Genomic DNA, 20,721 nt, shown 5'->3' with positions numbered 1-20,721 from the left:
TGTTTAAAGTGGTATTTAGAAATGCCATTTGATTTTTAAATATTCCTTTCATTTAATGTTCAGATTGTATGTCTTTCCCTCTCTTGGGTAGTATTTCCTGTAGAGGCTCTCTGGCATTTCTTTCCCCTGTGGAAATCTATTTCTTCATCTGTAAAATAGGGTTAATAACTAAACTTGGTGAAGATTAAATGAGATTCTATTTTTTAAAAATCATAATATCTGGGATGTAGTAGGTTATGAATTGTGCATACTGATATGTACCTGTCCATGGTTTTTATGGTCTGTAGTTTAAACATGTAGGGGAACCACTCTACTTTTATTCACAAAATATTTGGGGGAACATTTAGGATCTATGACTCTAGATTCCTAGCTTGATTAGATAGCAAGTGTAAGCAATCGAATTTAAAGCATATCACTTTGTAGCCTATACCCTGGCACCCTTTTTCATAGGAAACAAATCTTTGCCCCTTTATGCTCACCTTACCTTCACATTTCCTAGCCTTAGACACATTTCATGGTCTAAACGAAGCCTGCCAAAGTTGCCTTTTCAGACATCATTGCCTCCTGTTATTCAGTTGGAGAGGTCTTTGCAGAATGACATTTCCATCCCACAGTGCTTCCTGTGCCCCATTTAACATGCAGCCTTTGCATTTCTCCTAACCCCTACTTGCTTTCCTATCATGAACAATTCAGAACTCACAGAGCCCTGCCAATAGGTATTGGGCCCAGCACTAAAGTTCAGTAATGATTCTGATTCCCCGTATTTTTAAACAATCTCCAAGATTCACAGGTAAAAATCTGCTTGTCTTCTTCGTTTGCCATCACACATTCTTCCTTTCATCCCTCCTAAAACCAAACTGTGCATGGCAACTCCAATTCACCAAATATTTTTAGCTTTCTCCTATTCTAACACAGCTCCCAAGCATTTTCTGGTGTATAATCTGGGTTTCACTGGACTGTCATTTCTCCCAGTCTGGTTGAGCCTGTAGCAGATTTCATAGCTAAATGATGAACCTTCGAAGAAAGGGGTTTGTAATGAAAATGGAAACACCAGCGTGCTCTTTGTAATCAGTTCTTTAATCCTCCACCTGCCATAATGTAGCGACGGCTCATAATTATCGGAGCAGAGAACCAAACTCCTGTACTGCAGCAGAAAGAATGAGCACTGTGGGAGGGCAAGTGACAGAATCTACACTCCAGTGGGGAGGGGGACAGGTATTTTGGAAACTTTGACACAGAATCAGATGTATTTGTATAACCTGTTCATGTAGAACTGTGCTGCAGTCAGAGAGGGGGTTTTGCTTTTCTTTATTAAAAGCTTATTAAATGAAGAAATAGGACAGTCGTTTTGCTTCGGTAGATGGGGGTCAGAGAGGCGGGTCTGATCTCCTCAGGATATTAATGTCTGCCTTCAACTGGGGGAAATGAGCCGTCACTTGAGTTAGAGGCAGCTTTATGTGCTCATCACTAGGGATTCCCATATGTCCAGGGAGCTGTAACAGTAAAAAATGTCAGAGCTCAGTGGTAGAGTGCAGAGGGCTCTCATTGGAATTCATGTCAGGAAGCTCAGCTCAGTCTGCCCAGAGCAAATCTGTTTAATGTTGATCAGCTGTCCATCTGATAAACTGAACTGATACGGGCATTCCCTCCGAGGCTGCCCTGACAGTGACAGCCACAGCACCCAGATGTCTTATTAGGCTTTTTTGGTAGTCTCAAGTATTTTTAACCCCTTTTGTGATACCCAAACAAAAAGTACTTTTAGAGACCTAGATAAGGAGGCCTAGCAAGGTTTGCCCTTTGCTTCTCTGGCAGAAAACAGCCCAGCTTAAACTGTTTCCAGAAACCACATACTTAGTTAGCTACCTCTCTTCATAAAAAGCATCTAGTTAACCAGCAGGATAATTATGTGTTGACAGTGTCAAGTAGTGTCTAGTTATTCAGAATAATGTTTCTTAAAATGTTTTTAGGGACTTCCCTGGTGGTGCGGTGATTAAGAATCCACCTGCCAATGCAGGGGACAGTAGTTGCAGCACACGGGCTCTAGAGCGCAGCCTCAGTACTTGTGGCGCATGGGCTTAGGTGCTCTGCAGCATGTAGCATCTTCCTGGACCAGGGATCGAACCAGTGTCCCCTGCATTGATTGGCAGGCAGATTTGTTTTTTACACATCTTTATTGGAGTATAATTGCTTTACAATGGTGTGTGAGTTTCTGCTTTATAACAAAGTGAATCAGCTATACATATACATATATCCCCATATCTCCTCCCTCTTGCGTCTCCCTCCACCCTCCCTATCCCACCCCTCTAGGTGGTCACAAAGCACCGAGCTGATCTCCCTGGGCTATGCAACTGCTTCCCACTAGCTATCTATTTTATATTTGGTAGTGTATATTTGTCCATGACACTCTCTCACTTCGTCCCAGCTTACCCTTCCCTCTCCCCGTGTCCTCAAGTCCATTCTCTATGTCTGCATCTTTATTCCTGTCCTGCCCCTAGGTTCTTCAGAACCACTTTTTTTTTTTTTAGATTCCATATATATGTGTTAGCATATGGTATTTATTTTTCTCTTTCTGACTTACTTCACTCTGTATGACAGTCTCTAGGTCCATCCACCTCACTACAAATAACTCAATTTCGTTTCTTTTTATGGCTGAGTAATATTCCACTGTATATATGTGCCATATTTTCTTTATCCATTCATTTGTCGATAGACACTTAGGTTGCTTCCATGTCCTGGCTATTGTAAATAGAGCTGCAGTGAACATTGTGGTACATGACTCTTTTTGAATTATGGCTTTCTCAGGGTATATGCCCAGGAGTGGGATTGCTGGCTCATATGGTAGTTCTATTTTTAGATTTTTAAGGAAACTCCATACTGTTCTCCATGCTGGCTGTGTCAATTTACTTTCCCACCAACAGTGCAAGAGGGTTCCCTTTTCTCCACACCCTCTCCAGCATTTATTGTTTGTAGATTTTTTGATGATGGCCATTCTGACTGGTGTGAGGTGAAACCTCATTGTAGTGTTGATTTGCATTTCTCTAATGATTAGTGATGTTGAAAATCCTTTCATGTATTTTTTGGCAATCTGTATATCTTCTTTGGAGAAATGTCTATTTAGGTCTTCTGCCCATTTTTGGATTGGGTTGTTTGTTTTTTTGATATTGAGCTGCATGAGCTGCTTGTAAATTTTGGAGATGAATCCTCTTTCAGTTGCTTCATTTGCAAATATTTTCTCCCATTCTGAGGATTGTCTTTTTGTCTTATTTATGGTTTCCTTTGCTTTGCAAAAGATTTTAAGTTTCATTAGGTCCCATTTGTTTATTTTTGTTTTTATTTCCATTTCTCTAGGAGGTCGCTCAAAAAGGATCTTGCTGTGAAGTATGTCACAGAGTATTCTGCCTATGTTTTCCTCTAAGAGTTTTATAGTGTCTGGCCTTACATTTAGGTCTCTAATCCATTTTGAGTTTATTTTTGTGTGTGGTGTTAGGGGATGTTCTAATTTCATTCTTTTACATGTCACTGTCCAGTTTTCCCAGCACCACTTATTGAAGAGGCTATCTTTTCTCCATTGTGTATTCTTGCCTCCTTTATCAAAAATAAGGTGACCCAAGGTGCATGGGTTTATCTCTGGGCTTTCTATCCTGTTCCATTGATCTATATTTCTGGTTTTTTGCCAGTATCATACTGTCTTGATTACTGTAGCTTTGTAGTAGAGTCTGAACTCAGAGAGCCTGATTCCTCCAGCTCCGTTTTTCTTTCTCAAGATTGCTTTGGATATTTGGGGTCTTTTGTGTTTCCATACAAATTGTGAAATTTTTTGTTCTAGTTCTGTGAAAAATGCCATTGGCAGTTTGATAGGGATTGCATTGAATCTGTAGATTGCTTTGGGTAGTATAGTCATTTTCACAATGTTGATTCTTCCAATCCAAGAACACGGTATATCTCTCTACATGTTTTTATCATCTTTAATTTCCTTCATCAGTGTCTTATAGTTTTCTGCATACAGGTCTTTTGTCTCCTTAGGTAGGTTTATTCCCAGGTATTTTATTCTTTTTGTTGCAGTGGTAAACGGGAGTGTTTCCTTAATTTCACTTTCAGATTCTTCATCATTAGTGTATAGGAATGCCAGAGATTTCTGTGCATTAATTCTGTATCCTGCTACTTTACCAAATTCATTGATTAGCCCTAGTAGTTTTCTGGTAGCATCTTTAGGATTCTCTATGTATAGCATCGTGTCATCTGCAAACAGTGACAGCTTTACTTCTTTTCTGATTTGGATTCCTTTTATTTCTTTTTCTTCTCTGATTCCTGTGGCTACAACTCCCAAAACTATGTTGAATAATAGTGGTGAGAGTGGACAACCTTGTCTTGTTCCTGATCTTAGAGGAAAGAGTTTTTCAGTTTTTCACCATTGAGAATGATGTTGGCTGTGGGTTTGTCATATATGGCCTTTATTATGTTGAGGTAAGTTCCCTCTATGTCTACTTTTTGGAGAGTTTTTATCATAAATGAGTGTTGAGTTTTGTCGAAAGCTTTTTCTGCATCTATTGAGATGATAACATGGTTTTTCTCCTTGAATTTGTTAATATGGTGTATCACACGGATTGATTTGCGAATACTGAAGAATCCTTGCATTGCTGGGATAAACCCCACTTGATCATGGTGTATGGTCCTTTTAATGTGCTGCTGGAACCCCACTTGATCATGGTGTATGGTCCTTTTAATATGCTGCTGGATTCTGTTTGCTAGTATTTTGTTGAGGACTTTTGCATCTATGTTCATCAGTGATATTGACCTGTAGTTTTCTTTCTTTGCGGCATCCTTGTCCGGTTTTGGTATCATGGTTTGGTATCATGGTTTGGTATCATGGATGGTGGCCTCATAGAATGAATTTGGGAGTGTTCCTCCCTCTGCTATATTTTGGAAGAGTTTGAGAAGGATAGGTGTCAGCTCTTCTCTAAATGTTTGATAGAATTCGCCTATGAAGCCATCTGGTCCTTGGCTTTTGTTTGTTGGAAGATTGTTAATCACAGTCTCAATTTCAGTGCTTGTGATTGGTCAGTTTATATTTTCTATTTCTTCCTGGTTCAGTCTCAGAAGGTTGTGCTTTTCTAAGAATGTGTCCATTTCTTCCAGGTTGTCCATTTTATTGGCATATAGTTGCTTGTAGTAATCTCTTATGATCCTTTGTATTTCTGCAGTGTCAGTTGTTATTTCTCCTTTTTCATTTCAAATTCTATTGATCTGAGTTTTCTCCCTTTTTTTCTTGATGAGTCTGGCTAATGGTTTATCAATTTTGTTTATCTTCTCAAAGAACCACGTTTTAGTTTTATTGATCTTTGCTATCGTTTACTTCATTTCTTTTTCATTTATTTCTGCTCTGATCTTTATGATTTCTTTCCTTCTGCTAACTTCGGGGTTTTTTTGTTCTCCTTTCTCTAATTGCTTTAGGTGTAAGTTTAGGTTGTTTACTTGAGTTGTTTCTTGTTGTCGGATTGTATTGCTATAAACTTCCCTCTTAGAACTGCTTTTGCTGCATCCCATAGGTTTTGGGTCGTCATGTTTTCACTGTCATTTGTTTCTACCTATTTTTTGATTTCCTCTTTGATTTCTTCAGTGATCTCTTGGTTATTAAGTGGTGTATTGTTTAGCATCCATGTGTTTGTATTTTTTACAGATTTTTTCCTGTAATTCATATCTAGTCTCATAGCATTGTGGTCAGAAAAGATACTTGATACAGTGTCAGTTTTCTTAAACTTATCAGGGATTGATTTGTGACCGACGGTATGATCTTGGAGAATGTTCCATGAGCATTTGAGAAGAAAGTGTATTCTGTTGTTTTTGGATGGAATGTCCTATAAATATCAATTAAGCCCATCTTGTTTAATGTGTCATTTAAAGCTTGTGTTTCCTTGTTTATTTTCATTTTGGATAATCAGTCCATTGGTGAAAGTGGGGTGTTAAAGTCCCCTACTATGATTGTGTTAATGTCAGTTTCCCCCTTTTACGGCTGTTAGCATTTGCCTTATGTATTGAGGTGCTCCTATGTTGGGTGCATAAATATTTACAATTGTTATATATTCTTCTTGGATTGATCCCTTGATCATTATGTAGTGTCCTTCTTTGTCTCTTATAGTAGTTTTTATTTTAAAGTCTATTTTGTCTGATATGAGAATTGGTACTCCAGCTTTCTTTTGATTTCCATTTGCATGGAATATCTTTTTCCATCCCCTCACTTTCTGTCTGTATGTGTTCCTAAGTCTGAAGTGGGTCTCTTGTAGACAGCATATATATACAGGTCTTGTTTTTGCATCCATTCAGCCAATCTGTGTCTTTTGGTGGGAGCATTTAATCCATTTACATTTAAGGTAATTATCAATATATATGTTCCTATTACCATTTTATTAATTGTTGCAGTTTGTTTTTGTAGGTCTTTTCCTTCTCTTGTGTTTCCTGCCTAGAGAAGTTCCTTTAGCCTTTGTTGTTAAGCTGGTTTGGTGGTGCTGAATTCTCTTAGCTTTTGCTTGTGTGTAAAGGTTTTAATTTCTCTGTTGAATCTGAATGAGATCCTTGCTGGGTAGAGTAATCTTGGTTGTAGATTTTTCCCTTTCATTACTTTAAATATGTCTTGCCACTCCCTTCTGGCTTGCAGAGTTTCTGCTGAAAATCAGCTGTTAACCTTATGGGGATTCTTTTGTATGTTATTTTTCCCTTGCTGCTTTTAATATTTTTTCTTTGTATTTAATTTTTGATAGTTTGATTAATATGTGTCTTGGCATGTTTCTCCTCTTCATTTGTTTGGTCTGGTGGGTTTTTACCTTGCTCCTTCATCTGCTGTGTGTTTCTCTGTCTTTTCATTTTGATTAACTTGCTGTGTTTGGGGTCTCCTTTTCACAGGCTGCAGGTTTGTAGTTCCCATTGTTTTTGGTGTCTGCCCCCAGTGGCTAAGGTTGGTTCAGTGAGCTGTGTAGGCTTCCTGGTGGAGGGGACTAGTGCCTGTGCTCTGGTGGATGAGGCTGGATCTTGTCTTGCTGGTGGGCAGGACCGCATCTGGTGGTATTTTGGGGTGTCTGTGACCTTATATGATTTTAGGCAGCCTCTCTGCTAATGGTTGGGGTTCTGTTCCTGTCTTGCTAGTTGCTTGGCATAGGGTGTCCAGCACTGTAGCTTGCTGGTCATTGAGTGGATCTGGGTCTCAGTGTTGAGATGGAGATCTGTCCGAGAGCTTTCACCATTTGATATTACGTGGAGCTGGGAGGTCTCTGGTGGACCAATGTCCTGAATTCGGCTCTCCCACCTCAGAGGCACAGGCCTGACACCCGACCTGAGCACCAAGACCCTGTCAGCCACATGGCTCAGAAGAAAAGGGAGAAAAAAATAAAATAAGAAGAAATAAAGTTATTAAAGTAATAAATAAATAAAGTTTAAAATTATTAAAAATTTTAAAAAGTAAAAAAAAAAAGAAAGAAGAGAGCAACCAAACCAAAAAACAAATCCACCAATGATAACAAGTGCTAAGAACTATACGAAAAAAAAAAACGGGGCTTCCCTGGTGGCGCAGTGGTTGAGAGTCTGCCTGCCAGTGCAGGGGACACGGGTTTGTGCCCCGGTCCAGGAAGATGCCACATGCCGCAGAGTGGCTGGGCCCGTGAGCCATGGCCGCTGAGCCTGCGCATCCGGAACCTGTGCTCCTCAGCGGGAGAGGCCACAGCAGTGAGAGGCCTGCGTACCGCAAAAAAAAAAACAAAAAAAAAAAACGGAGAGACAGAACCCTAGGACAGATGGTAAAAGCAAAGCTATACAGACAAAATCACACAAAGAAGCATACACATACACACTCACAAAAAGAGAAAATGGAAAAATGTATGTATATATCTATATATATAAAAAAAGGAAGAGAGCAACCAAATCAATAAACAAATCTACCAATGATAATAAACTCTAAATACTAAACTAAGAATAAACATAAAACCAGAAACCAGTTAGTCGCATACAGCAAACCCCAAGTCTACAGTTGCTCCCAAAGTCTACTGCCTCAATTTTGGGATGATTTGTTGTCTATTCAGGTATTCCACAGATGCAGCATACATCAGGTTGATTGTGGAGATTTAATCCGCTGCTCCTGAGGCTGCTGGCAGAGATTTCCCTTTCTCTTCTTTGTTCGCTCAGCTCCTGGGGTTCAGCTTCAGATTGCCCCCGCCTCTGTGTGTAGGTCTCCTGAGGGCATTTATTCATGGCCCAGACAGGACGGGGTTGAAGTAGCAGCTGATTAGGGGGCTCTGGCTCACTCAGGCCGGCGGGAGGGAGGGGTACAGAATGTGTGGTGAGCCTGTGGCGGCAGAGGCCAGGATGATGTTGCAGCAGCCTGAGGCACGCCGTGTGTTCTCCAGGGGAAGTTGTCCCTGGATCACGGGACCCTGGCAGTGGCGGGCTGCACAGGCTCCCGGGAGGGGAGGTGTGGAGAGTGACCTGTGCTCGCACACAGGCTTCTTGGTGGCAACAACAGCAGCCTTAGCGTCCCATGCCCGTCTCTGGGGTCCTCGCTGATAGTCACAGCTCACGCCTGTCTCTGGAGCTCGTTTAGGCGGTGCTCTGAATCCCCTCTCGTCGCACACCCAGAAACAATGGTCTCTTGACTCTTCGGCAGCTCCAGACTTTTCCCCGGACTCCCTCCCGGCTAGCCGTGGTGCACTAGCCCCCTTCAAGCTGTGTTCACGCCACCAACGCCAGTCCTCTCCCTGGGATCCGACCTCCGAAGCCCGAGCCTCAGCTCCCAGCCTCCGCCCGCCCTGGCGGGTGAGCAGACAAGCCTCTCGGGCTGGTGAGTGCCGGTCGACACCGATCCTCTGTGTGGGGATCTCTCCGCTTTGCCCTCCGCACCCCTGTTGCTGCGCTCTCCTCTGTGGCTCTGAAGCTTCCCCCCTGCCACCCCCCATATCCAGCAGTGAAGGGGCTTCCTAGTGTGCGGAAAATTTTCCTCCTTCACAGCTTCCTCCCTGAGGTGCAGGTCCCGTCCCTATTCTTTTGTCTATTTTTTCTTTCTCCTTTTGCCCTACCCAGGTACGTGGGGGAGTTTCCTGCCTTTTGGGATGTCTGAGGTCTTCCACCAGCATTCAGTAGGTGTTCTGTAGGAGTTGGTCCACATGTAAATGTATTTCTGATGTATTTGTGGGGAGGAAGGTGATCTCCATGTCTTACTCCTCCGCCATCTTGAAGTTCTTCCCAGCAGGCACATTCTTAATCACTGTGCCACTAGGGAAGTCCCACAAGTTTTGTTTTGTTTGGCTAATTTCTAGTAATAACTATTGTGATTCCTTGCTGAGTCCCAACATCCTCTGCTTTCTCAAGTATGAATACCACCACTGAAGGCAGCTCACCTCTCTGTAGATTGGTTGGCAGGTATGGAGGGAAATAATTACAGAATCCATCAATACTGAACTGTCGTGACTTCTCTGGGGTTTTTTTTGTCTTTTCTTCCCCCTCACTTCCAGACCGTGTGTTTTCATGGCATGGCAAGATTCTAACATTGCTTGGATATCTAATCTCTTTGAATGAGACCAGATGCAAAGACTTCTTGCTTTCTGCCTCTTTTCTATATATTCTAACTTAGAATGTCAGGTGAGCTTTCCTAAAAGAGATGCAGAGCCCTCAGTCCTTTTGAGTGATTGCTTAGTGTGTGTGGTCAGAGCTGGAAGTAAGACCTGGGCAATGTTTCAGCCCTTGAATCTGTGACTTGATCTCTATTTGGAAGTTACCATTACTGCAACCTACAGCTTTGAGATTTTGGGTTTAGTCACTGTTTTTAAAATCACAATTCTCATTGCCAAATGAAGGAATGAAGCAAGATTAGTTTTGAATGCTGTGGTCGTGGCAAACCTAAAATTCAAAGATATCTATGCGAGTAAGTGACAAAATAGGAGAATCACTATGTTTCTGTAATTTTTACAATGAATTAAATAAATGTCTTAGGACTTTGGGCCTAGCTTACTTATTAAAAAGTAATATTTGACAAAGTTATCACCATGAAAGTTTCTTTCATCTGGCGTTAAAAGCATATACTTTTCCTTTTTATTATTGCTATCTTAGTATTTTTGATATTTTGGTATTTTTGAAGTGTATTTTAGGAGCTCTATTGCTCATATCAGCTTTCCCCTCTACTTTCTCCATTCTTTGCTCTTATGGAACTTTCTTTCTATGGGACCCTGGAGAGAGAAGCAAAACACAGATGAAATAACTAGTGTGTCAGATGACAATAAGTGCTATGGAGGGGAAAAAAAAGCAGGAAGTAGAGCTTTAGAGTGCCAGCAGGAAGGGGAAGGTTGCTCTTGTAAGTGGAGTAGTCAGAGAAGGCCTTCCTGATCAGGTGCACTTTGAAGGGACCTGAAGGAAGCAAGTAACGAAACCTCGCAAATATATAGGGGCAGAGTAGTCCAGACAGAGGAAGGGACAAAGGCCCTGTGGTAGGAACAGGCTTGGCTTGTTCAGGGAACACCAAGGAAGCTAATGTAGCTGGAGGAGAGTGAGCAAGGGGGAAGAGAGTAGCAAATGAAGTCAGAGAGTTAAGGGGTTAGAGGAGCAGGGGCAGATTGTGTTGGGCCTTGGAATCCATTCTTGGAACTTTGGCTTTTACCCTGAGTGAGATGGGGAGCCATTGGAGGGTTTTGAACAAAGGAGCAAAGTGGTGGACTTCATTGTTTCTTCATCTTCCTGCTTGCCTCATTTCTAATCTTTTCATTTTTGCAAAGCTAATGGACTAAAAATATTATCTCATTATTATTATAATACTCCTTTTCCAAATTTTTAGTTAAGCGTCATTTTATATGGTTTTGACCATTTGTGTTTCTTTTGGAATTACCTCTTCATTTCCTTTCCCATTTTGCTCTTGCGCTGTTTATCTTTTTCTTATTAATTTCTTGTCCAGCTTAGACAAGCTCCACACGTATTTTGAATATAATCTTCTGTCTGTTGTATGTGTTGCAAATATGTTATTTCAAATCAGCCTATATTTTATTATATAAACATTTTTGTATATTTCACTCAATTTTATCCATTATTTTCTTTATGACTTCATGACTTCCCATTTTATTTTGCAAGGCTTTCTCAGCCCAGGGTCCTAAGAATGTTTTCCTAAAGTTATAGTTTTGTTTTTCACATTTATATATTTGATCCAGCTAAATATATTTTTATCCTCGGAGTACAGTAAGTATCTAACTTCATTATTTTTTTCCTTTAATCGATAGCCAGTTGCCCCAACAGTTTTTGTAAGAATATTCCATTTTTTCCCTAACAATTTGAAATGTTATCTTTACCATAAATAATTTTCCAAATATATTTGGATCTCTTTCTGGAGTTCATTCCACTAATCTATTAGTTTGTTCTTGTGATAGCACTATTCTTTTAAAAATTACAATAGCTTCATAATAAGTTTTAAAATCTAGAATGACAGGCCTCTTCCAAAATTTTCTTTGTAATTTTCAAATTTATTCTTCCCACATGAACATAAAAGTCAATTTTCCAACTTAAAAAAAAAAACCTTTTAGGGCTGAAGTAAAATGATTTTAAATAAATGACTCTTGCCTACCATTTTAATACTTTCAGAAACACCCAGAATTTTGTATATTTTGTGTTTTGGGTTTTAGAATCAGAGAACCCTGGGCTTCAACTCCAGCTCTGCAGTTTACCAGCTAGACTTGAGCAAGTTACTTAGCCTGCCCACCCAGCTTCCTTCTATACAATAGAGATAATGCTTACCTCAGAGAGCTGCTGTGAGTTTTACATTATTTTATTTATTAATCTGTTAATTGAATTATTATTATGCTTGCAAAATTATATAAACTTGCTTGGCATACAGTAACTAATTGGCTTAAAGTAATTTAGTAAGTGGGAGCCATTTCTGCTGTTAGGCATTTTAAAAAATAGGATATTTGAAGTATTGTCAGATGAAATGACATGATGTCTGACATTTGCTTCAAAATAATCTGGAAGGAAGAAAATCTGGAAGGAGAGTGAAAGGTGTATCTAAAACAAGATTAGGGTCCACAGAGGTTCTTTATGCTATATTTTCTACTTTTGTTATGTTTGAAAATTCCCAAAATAAAAAGTGTTTTCAAGAAATGCATCTTTAAAAAGGAAAGCAAAGAAGGAAGGAGGGGAAAAAAAAGAAAGAATAAGAAAGAAAGAGAAAGAAGACTGTATTATCTTTTATCTCCTTTGCCTGTGTGGTGAAACACTATTGACTCTTGTATTATTTTAACACCAACTTAAACATGTAAAACACTTTAAGAAATTTCAAGTTAATATTAGGAACAATTTCTGATAATTAAAACTGTTCATCAGCAGACCTGGCTCCTGTGTAATTTGTGATTACTCATCCCTGGAAGGGGCTAATTGAGCTTAATTGACCTATGGGTCATTTCCAACTCTGATTCTATAAATCTGACTTTTTAGTTTATATCATTCCTCACCTTTTGAAACTCAGAGTGATAGCTGTTCCCTCTACCTTTATAAAATTGATTGCTAAGTAAAGAGCTATTCGTTTAACAAATGTTTATAGGCAGGCTAGGGAAATAGGATGGTATCATTTACAGTGTTGTGAGGGAGAGAGAGAGCAGGAAGAAATATGGCTAACGAAATAATTACAGGGGCTTCCCTGGTGGCACAGTGGTTGAGAATCTGCCTGCCAATGCAGGGGACAAGGGTTCGAGCCCTGATCTGGGAAGATCCCACATGCCACGGAGCAACTAGGCCTGTGAGCCACAACTACAGAGCCTGCGCATCTGGAGCCTGTGCTCTGCCACGAGAGGCCGCGACAGTGAGAGGCACGCACACCACGATGAAGAGTGGCCCCCACCCGCCGCAACTGGAGAAAGCCCTCACACAGTAATGAAGACCCAACACAGCCAAAAAACAAATAAATAAACAAAATAATTAATTAATTTTTTAAAAAGTAATAATTACAACATAGTACAACAAATGACTGAGCTATGTTCGAAGGCTTTCAAGCGCAGAAGGAGTTAACTTTGGGGAAATGAGGGAAGACTTCAGAGAAGTGACGCATGGGCTGATTCTTAAAAATTGTTTAAACAAAAATTTATCATTCACCGTATAGCAGCAAAAGTATGGCACATCTATACAATGGACCTCTGAAGAGATGTTAAAGAGAACTAGGCGATCCTTTATTTGTAAATAATGTGGAACTATCTCCAAGAGATAATATTAGGTGAATAAAACCAGAGTGCAGAAATATGAACGTAAAATGTCATCTTTATCATTTTTGTGGTATAGCTGTTTGTTTGTTTGTTTTGTTTTGTCTTGTCTTCATTGCTTGTTTGTTTTGTTTTGTTTTGTCTTCGTTGCTCCACACAGGCTTTCTCCATTTGTGGCGAGCGGGGGCTACTCTTCGTTGCAGTGCACGGGCTTCTCATTGTGGTGGCTTCTCTTGTTGCAAAGCATGGGCTCTAGGCATGTGGGCTTCAGTAGTTGTGGCACGCAGGCTTCAGTAGTCGTGGCTTGTGGGCTCTAGAGCGCAGGCTCAGTAGTTGTGGCACACAGGCTTAGTTGCTCCGTGGCATGTGGGATCTTCCCAGACCAGGGCTCGAACCCGTGTCCCCTCCATTGGCAGGCGGGTTCCTAACCACTGCGCCACCAGGGAAGCCCCTGTGGTATAGTTTTTTTTTTTTTTTTTTTGCGGTAAGCAGGCCTCTCTCACTGTTGTGGCCTCTCCCGTTGTGGAGCACAGGCTCCGGACGCGCAGGCTCAGCGACCATGGCTCACGGGCCCAGCCGCTCCGCGGCATGTGGGATCTTCCCGGACCGAGGCACGAACCCATGTCCCCTGCATCGGCAGGCGGACTCTCAACCACTGCGCCACCAGGGAAGCCCTGTGGTATAGTTTTTATTGACCATATCTTTTAGGAGTTTGACTCCAGCAAACAGTAGCTTAAAGGAACGCAGTGTTTATTTGTCTCAGATAACAAGAAGTGTAGAGATGGGCATGTCAGAGCTGGTGCAGCCCTAAGAAGTCACCAGGGGTCCAGGCTTCTCATTTCTTCCTGCTCTACCATCCTTAGGTTGGGGGCCCTCTTAGGATCTTTAAAGTTTCTATTGTGCCCCCAGGCAGCTGGGCCATAACCAAACAGGAGGAAGAGGTAAGCTCAAAATGCCAAAGGCATGCCATCTGAATCTGTTCTCTTATATCAGAAACTCAGTAGATTTCTCAGAAACTCCACCTAGTGGACCTCTGCTTACATTCATTGGCCAGACTGTGCTACACAATCCCCTCTAGCCTCAAGGGATCTTGAGGAGGTGAGTATTTTTAAATGAGTACATTGTCTCTCCAGCTATAACTACAGGTATGTTAGTAGTGAGGAAGGAGAGAGTGAAGAGGTAACTAGCAATGTCTGCCATCTTATTTCTAAAGCTTAGGATGCTAAAAAAATTGGAGAATGGTTGGAAGAATATGGATCAAAGCAGGTTAAGTTGTTTAACATATAACTGAAAGAAAGTAATTTGGTGAAAATTCATGTAAAAACATTGATTAATCCTCGGGGTTACATTCAATGTAGTAATTACTTCCTTACTCTGATTACTTAACATAAGCAGTATTCATTTGTGACTCTTTTCCAATCAAGATTTAGCATGAAAAATACCCAAGTACTAAAACATATATACATAAGATCACATGAAGACTTTTATACAAGATACTTTTAAAAATCCAGTACATTGAAAGTTTACTAGATTGCTTTGGGTGGCTAAAATAGGAATAAGATAATGAAAAGGAAAAATTCCCAGATTCTTTCATATTGTCACTGCTTCTCTGCTGTATGCTAAATTAACTCTTGTGTAATGTGGCCTGAAGTTGTTTATCTAATGGTAAAATCTTAGAAGTTGAGAGCATCATACTAGATAGTGGAATTGCAGGACAGATTTCAAGATGACCAATCAGTTCATTTCTATTTCTTGTAGAAAAGTAGGTACCAATAATAGCAATAATTTTGTCTCTTTTTAACTATTAACTACCAGTCTAAGTAATTTTTTTTTAATCCCCGAATCTTAGAATTTTAGAGCTGAATCTTAAATTTTAGGACTCAAATCCCTGAACCTTAGAACTGGAAGAGACTGTTTCTCCAGTTCCCCTCCTTTCAGTGTTCAGAAGACCAAGGACCTGAGAGTTTAAGGGATTTGCCCACGACCTGTCTGTTATAGGTAGAACTGTTATCTAGGTTCCTGACTGAGTTAAATCACTTGATTTGATTCTAACCAAATGATTTGGAAACAACTTGATTATTTTCCCTAGCTACTATGAACAAAAAGAGTCAAGTCTAGTCATAATATACTTTCTCCTAGAAATATTCTCTTCTGTAGTGCTTAGAACTAAGGATGAAAATTGGACAAGTTTGTGGTGGGCATATACCAATCTTGGTAACATTGGTGACTTTGGCCCCCTACCACCATTTGCTATTCATTAGGCAAATAAACATTTTAAATTATCATTGGTCACTATGACAAGGTGACTCTGAGTTCCAGCTTTGTCCTTTATAAACTGAATGTTCCGACCAGGTCTTTAACCTCCCAGACCTGCTGTAATTAGAATCACAAGTAGATAATATAAGTGAAAGTTCTTTGCGAATGGTGGGTGCTGTACATATTATGGTTTTTCACTTTTATTATTACCACTGTTTTTGTTGTTTCTGGCCATGTGGCATTTAAAGATTGCCATTTGTTTAATGAATGCAGTTTTATGATTATAGATGTCTTTATTAAAAGCTCCCAATCATTCATTTTCATCCTTAGGGTAATTCAAAACACCTACAACTTTTGCTTTCCTGGTTATTACTTTCTTTCATAAGCTGAACTGCATGAGAGATTTATCCAGTGCTTAACCCTTCTTGAGTTTTATACTTGCTCATAATCTCATTGTGCAATTTTTGTGAAATGTAGCAGCGAACTTTTTCGTAAGCTAGAATACATTTGCAGGGTACTAATAAAATATATTTTTATTCCTTTCTTTTAGTCACTCTTTTAAAGGATAGTTTTAAATTTTAGCTCCCTTTTCAAAAATGTTTTCTGTTAACTTCTCAATAGTCTTATAAGGCTCCATCCTTGGTGATTTTCTTTGGGATGTAGTAAGGTTTTAATCTAAACCATGAATCTACTCTTTTCAGAAGCTGTTTAACTCACTGGTTCATCTTCTCCTACACCCCCAATTTGTAGTCAGATACAGTATGTACACGGGGTCATTTTTACATATTCTTTTACTTTTTTTTTTTTTTTTTTGAAGCTAGGGGAGTAAATCAGAAACGTAATTTTTCTTTTGTATATGCCAAGTATTTTGGCTCCTTTATTTTATTGCATCTTTATGTAATTACTGTACTGTAGTTGTTAAACAAGTACTACATTTTTTTGAGAGAAGAGTCTCTTATATTTATTATTAGATTGTTTTATATTTATTTGTCTCCTTGTCTAAGGCTGTTATTCTAGGTCAAATGCTTAAATTTGACCTTTAGGTCAAACCCTTTTGTTACTTGGGCCTTTGTTACAGCTTCCTCCACTGATCTCTCCACTTTCACTACCTACTTTTTAATATTTAGGTATATTTTCTGTCTTTCAAGTTACCACAGATAAAAGTTTTGCAAGTTGTTTCCCTACCTTATAACACCATATGTTTTTGCTCAATCCCCCAATAACAGTTTCCTCACTGCCTTTCCAGATTCTACTAAGACTTTGCCATTTCTTCAGCCTTTACCTCTAGCCCCAAACATTCAGACTCAAAGCCATTGACACATATTTTAGGCTTTTTTTGCAACAGCACCCACTCCTAGATATACCAGTTTCTGTATCAGATAGCTATTGCTTCATAGCAAACTATCCTAAGATTTAGTGACTTGAAACAGCCATTTTATTTCTTACATTCTGGGGTCACTCGTGTGACTGCACTGGACAAGCCTTAATGCATAAACACTTAGAAGGCTTTACTTATGTCACGTGTGCTAATGTCTTTTTGGCCAAAGTAAGTCACATGGTGAAGCCCAAAGTTAGGGTGGAGGGGACTACACAGGAGCGTGGAAACGAAGTGGCATGATTCACATGGGGCCATTTGTAACAGATTTCAATGGATTTCTAGCTCTGTATTACTGTGTGCCTTTGGGCAAGTCATTAAACTGTGTACATCAATTTTCTCACCTATAAAAAGAGGTTAGTAATACCTATCATAGGGTGGTTATGAGGTTTAAATTTTATAGTAATTGTTAATTTTTTATGATTATAAAAGTAATACTTTTGTTATAGAAAAGGTACAAACTATAGAAAAGTATAAAAAAGAAAACAAACATCTCTTGAAATCCTGTCTGATACAGTACTATACTATAAGCTCCTCAAGGGCCTTCTCTATTTTAATTACTGCTGTAGATATATATCTTGGTTCTTGTTCTCAAAGATAAGGTCCTTGAAGGAAGAGACCACATTCTATTCATGTCTGTAAATCCCACAGCTTTGCATTTAGGATTAAAAGTAATAATGCATAAAAGTGCTTAACCTAATGTCTGGCACAAGTTATATTCCCACTCAAATTGGAGTTTTATTAGATACCAGTAAGAATTCTCATAAATCTTAAAGTTATACTGAGGACAAAGTATCTAAATGGAACTGTAGAGGGTGGCCCTTACTGGTCAGCTTCTCTCTGGGGAATCCTGGTGACTCGTGGGATAGAGAATGGGGAATGGTAGAGAGAAGAAAGGTGTCAGGATCTGCTTATGGATCACAAACTACTTGGTGGAAAGGCCTCTAATAAAAACTTCATTCAAGTGTCTTTGCGAGGGTGCTTGATATGAAGTTACACCAAACCCTCAGCTGCATTTGCCACAGTTTCTGTCTTCAGCTTCATGATGTTTCCCTGAGTTTGAAGCATTCAGCTAACAATGGCAAGGCAGAGACACCAGAAACGTACACATGATTTCCATGACAAACTGGTAATACTAGTGGGGCCACTTTGTGTTGCTATATGGGTATATGCAGCAACACAAATTGGAATACTGTGGAACCTGTCCCCTGCTAGCAGAGTCACCCCAAAAGAATGGAGAGATCAGTGATCATCAGTCATCCAGCTGGTATAATACTGAATTGCTTCAAAACCAACTCATAATTGATGCCAAGTAAAAGTACCATGTACCCATTAAAATATGGCATGATTGAAAAAAAGTGCATTTGAAACCTTCAAAAAGAAACCCCACGAAGCTTCAAAATGCTAAGTGAAATAAGTCAGAGAAAGACAAATACTGTATGGTTTCACTTATATGTGGGATATAAAAAAAAACAAAACAAAACCAAAAACTGAACTCATAGATACAGAGAACAGATTGGTGGCTGTCAGAGGTTGGGGTCAGGGGGCGGGTGGAGGGTGGGAAGGGAGACAAAATGGGTGAAGGTGGTCAAAAGGCACGAACTTCTAGTTATTTTAAAAAGAAAAGCCATGAAGATATAATGTACTGGGGATATAATGCATAAATGGTGACTGTGGTTAATAATACTGTATTGTGTATTTGTAAGTTGCTAAGACAGTAGATCTTCTCATCACAAGAAAAAAAAATTTGTGACTATATGTGGTGACAGATGTTAACTAGGCTTACGGTGGTGTTCATTTTGCAATACAGCCCTCCCTTGATATCCACGGGGAATTGGTTCCAGGACCCACTTCAGATACCAAAATCCACGGATGCTCAAGGCCCATAGCCGGTCCTCCATATCTGTGGTTCCACATCTGCAAATTCAACCAACCTCAGATTGTATAATACCTAAGTATTTATTGAAAATATCCTCATGTAAATGGACTCACACAGTTCAATCCCGTGTTGTTCAAAGGTCAACTGTATGTACAAATACCAAATCATTATGTTGTACACCTGAAACTAATGTAATGTTATATGTCAATTATATCTCAATAGAAAAAAACTTCATGAAAAAGGAATAATCTAAAAAAAGAGACACTAATCTATAAAATATTTTGTTGTTGAAAACTGAAGTCTGACATTAGTGATAAGTTGGTATTCTTTATACTCAGACAAGTCTTACCTTTATGTTTTAGTCAAAGAAGTTTGGCAGAGATCACAGAACTTATCCATACTGCTCTCCTTGTACATCGTGGGATAGTAAATTTAGATGAATTGCAATCTTCTGATGGGCCACTGAAAGACATGCAGTTTGGAAATAAAATAGCTATCCTGAGTGGAGACTTTCTTCTAGCAAATGCCTGCAATGGACTAGCTCTTCTTCAGAACACCAAGGTAAAACTGGGCAGGGTTTGCTTGTATCTGGATGGCCTTTGGTTGACTGCAGGAGCCACAGAGGTCTGAACACTCTGCTGCCTCAGCTCCCCACACATAGATGCTCAGTAAAATTGTGATGATGATAATGACGATGATGGCAGTGTCAACACTAGTTAAAACTGGTAAATGCTAGGAAAGAGTTTTGAAATTAATTTCTATTTTTTTCTGATTACAGATGGAATTATTTGTTAATTATAGGGTAGTGTTAAATATTCAATATAAAGATATAAATAAATATTACCTATCATCTCACTATCCAGAAATAATCACTGTTGGTTAATATTTTCATGTATTTCCTTTCAGTCTTTTTTTTGTTTGTTTATTCATACATTTATATATGTGGATTTGGGGGTAACATAAGTGAGAACTTACATGTGCAAGATTTTTTTTAATCCTGCCTGTTTTCTCTCATGGCATATATGATGTGGGCATTTTCCCATGTCATTAACTTTTTTCATAAACTTTCTAATGGTTGCACAATATTCAATTATTTAGATGCAATATTGTTTATTTAAGAAGTTCCTTGGGCTTCCCTGGTGGCGCAGTGGTTGAGAGTCTACCTGCCGATGCAGGGGACACGGGTTTGTGCCCCGGTCCGGGAAGATCCCACATGCTGTGGAGCGGCTGGGCCCGTGAGCCATGGCTGCTGAGCCTGCGCGTCTGGAGCCTGTGCTCCGCAACGGGAGAGACCACAACAGTGAGAGGCCCACGTACCACAAAAAAAAAAAAAAAAGTTGAATATGAGGGACTTCCCTGGTGGTCCAGTGGTTAAGACTTCGCCTTCCAGTGAAGGGGGTGTGGGTTCAATCCCTGGTCAGGGAGCTAAGATGTCACATGCCTCACGGCCAAAAAACCAAAACGTAAAACAGAAGCAATATTGTAATAAATTCAATAAAGACTTTAAAAAAAAAGTTGAACATGAAAGATAAAATTGTTAGTTTACAATATTAATACAAGTACAAATTTAGGTGAAACACATACAGTGTTGTGATAAAAATGACCGTCTTACTATCTTGAGAAATCTATGGAGGACTTGGAACTGGTTGAGGCACACCCATAATTCATAATTGCATCGAAACAAACATCAACATTCTACTAATTGAAATAGAAGCTATTGTTACAAAAATTTACAAATATCTTTATAGTCAGACTCTCTGGACTACAAGATTTGGGGAATATAGCTGATATTGAGTATAAAACTATATAGTTCAGCACCACAATATGTGCCTTCTCTCTTTGTTGCCTGTCATCAATCAGATTTTAGAAATCTTTATACCCAACAATGGTATTGAATTTTGTTATAAATGGCTCATCAAAGTTTTGGTGACATTTTGTTCAAAATCAAGTGGAAATCTGAAATCAAGTGTTCAACAACTGAAACACCCAACGAAGCTTTTATAGAA

The 20,721-nt window shown here is 39.5% G+C and overlaps 1 protein-coding gene across 4 annotated transcripts in view; it reads left to right on the top strand.

Annotated features, from left to right (window-relative positions):
* The window catches only part of PDSS2 (decaprenyl diphosphate synthase subunit 2), a 267,116-nt gene that overhangs the window by 132,687 nt on the left and 113,708 nt on the right, over nucleotides 1-20,721 (top strand). For all 4 annotated transcript variants that reach the window (XM_019929522.3, XM_019929521.3, XM_019929520.3 and 1 more), the window contains one exon: nucleotides 19,078-19,276. In XM_019929522.3, coding sequence (XP_019785081.1) covers nucleotides 19,078-19,276 — 199 coding nt within the window. The remainder of the gene's footprint in view (nucleotides 1-19,077; nucleotides 19,277-20,721) is intronic.

This window comes from Tursiops truncatus, chromosome 12, assembly GCF_011762595.2.
Source record: "Tursiops truncatus isolate mTurTru1 chromosome 12, mTurTru1.mat.Y, whole genome shotgun sequence".
NCBI lineage: Eukaryota > Metazoa > Chordata > Mammalia > Artiodactyla > Delphinidae > Tursiops > Tursiops truncatus.
The sequence above is the reverse complement of the archived record's forward strand: the minus strand, read 5'-3'. Positions and strand labels throughout refer to the sequence as shown.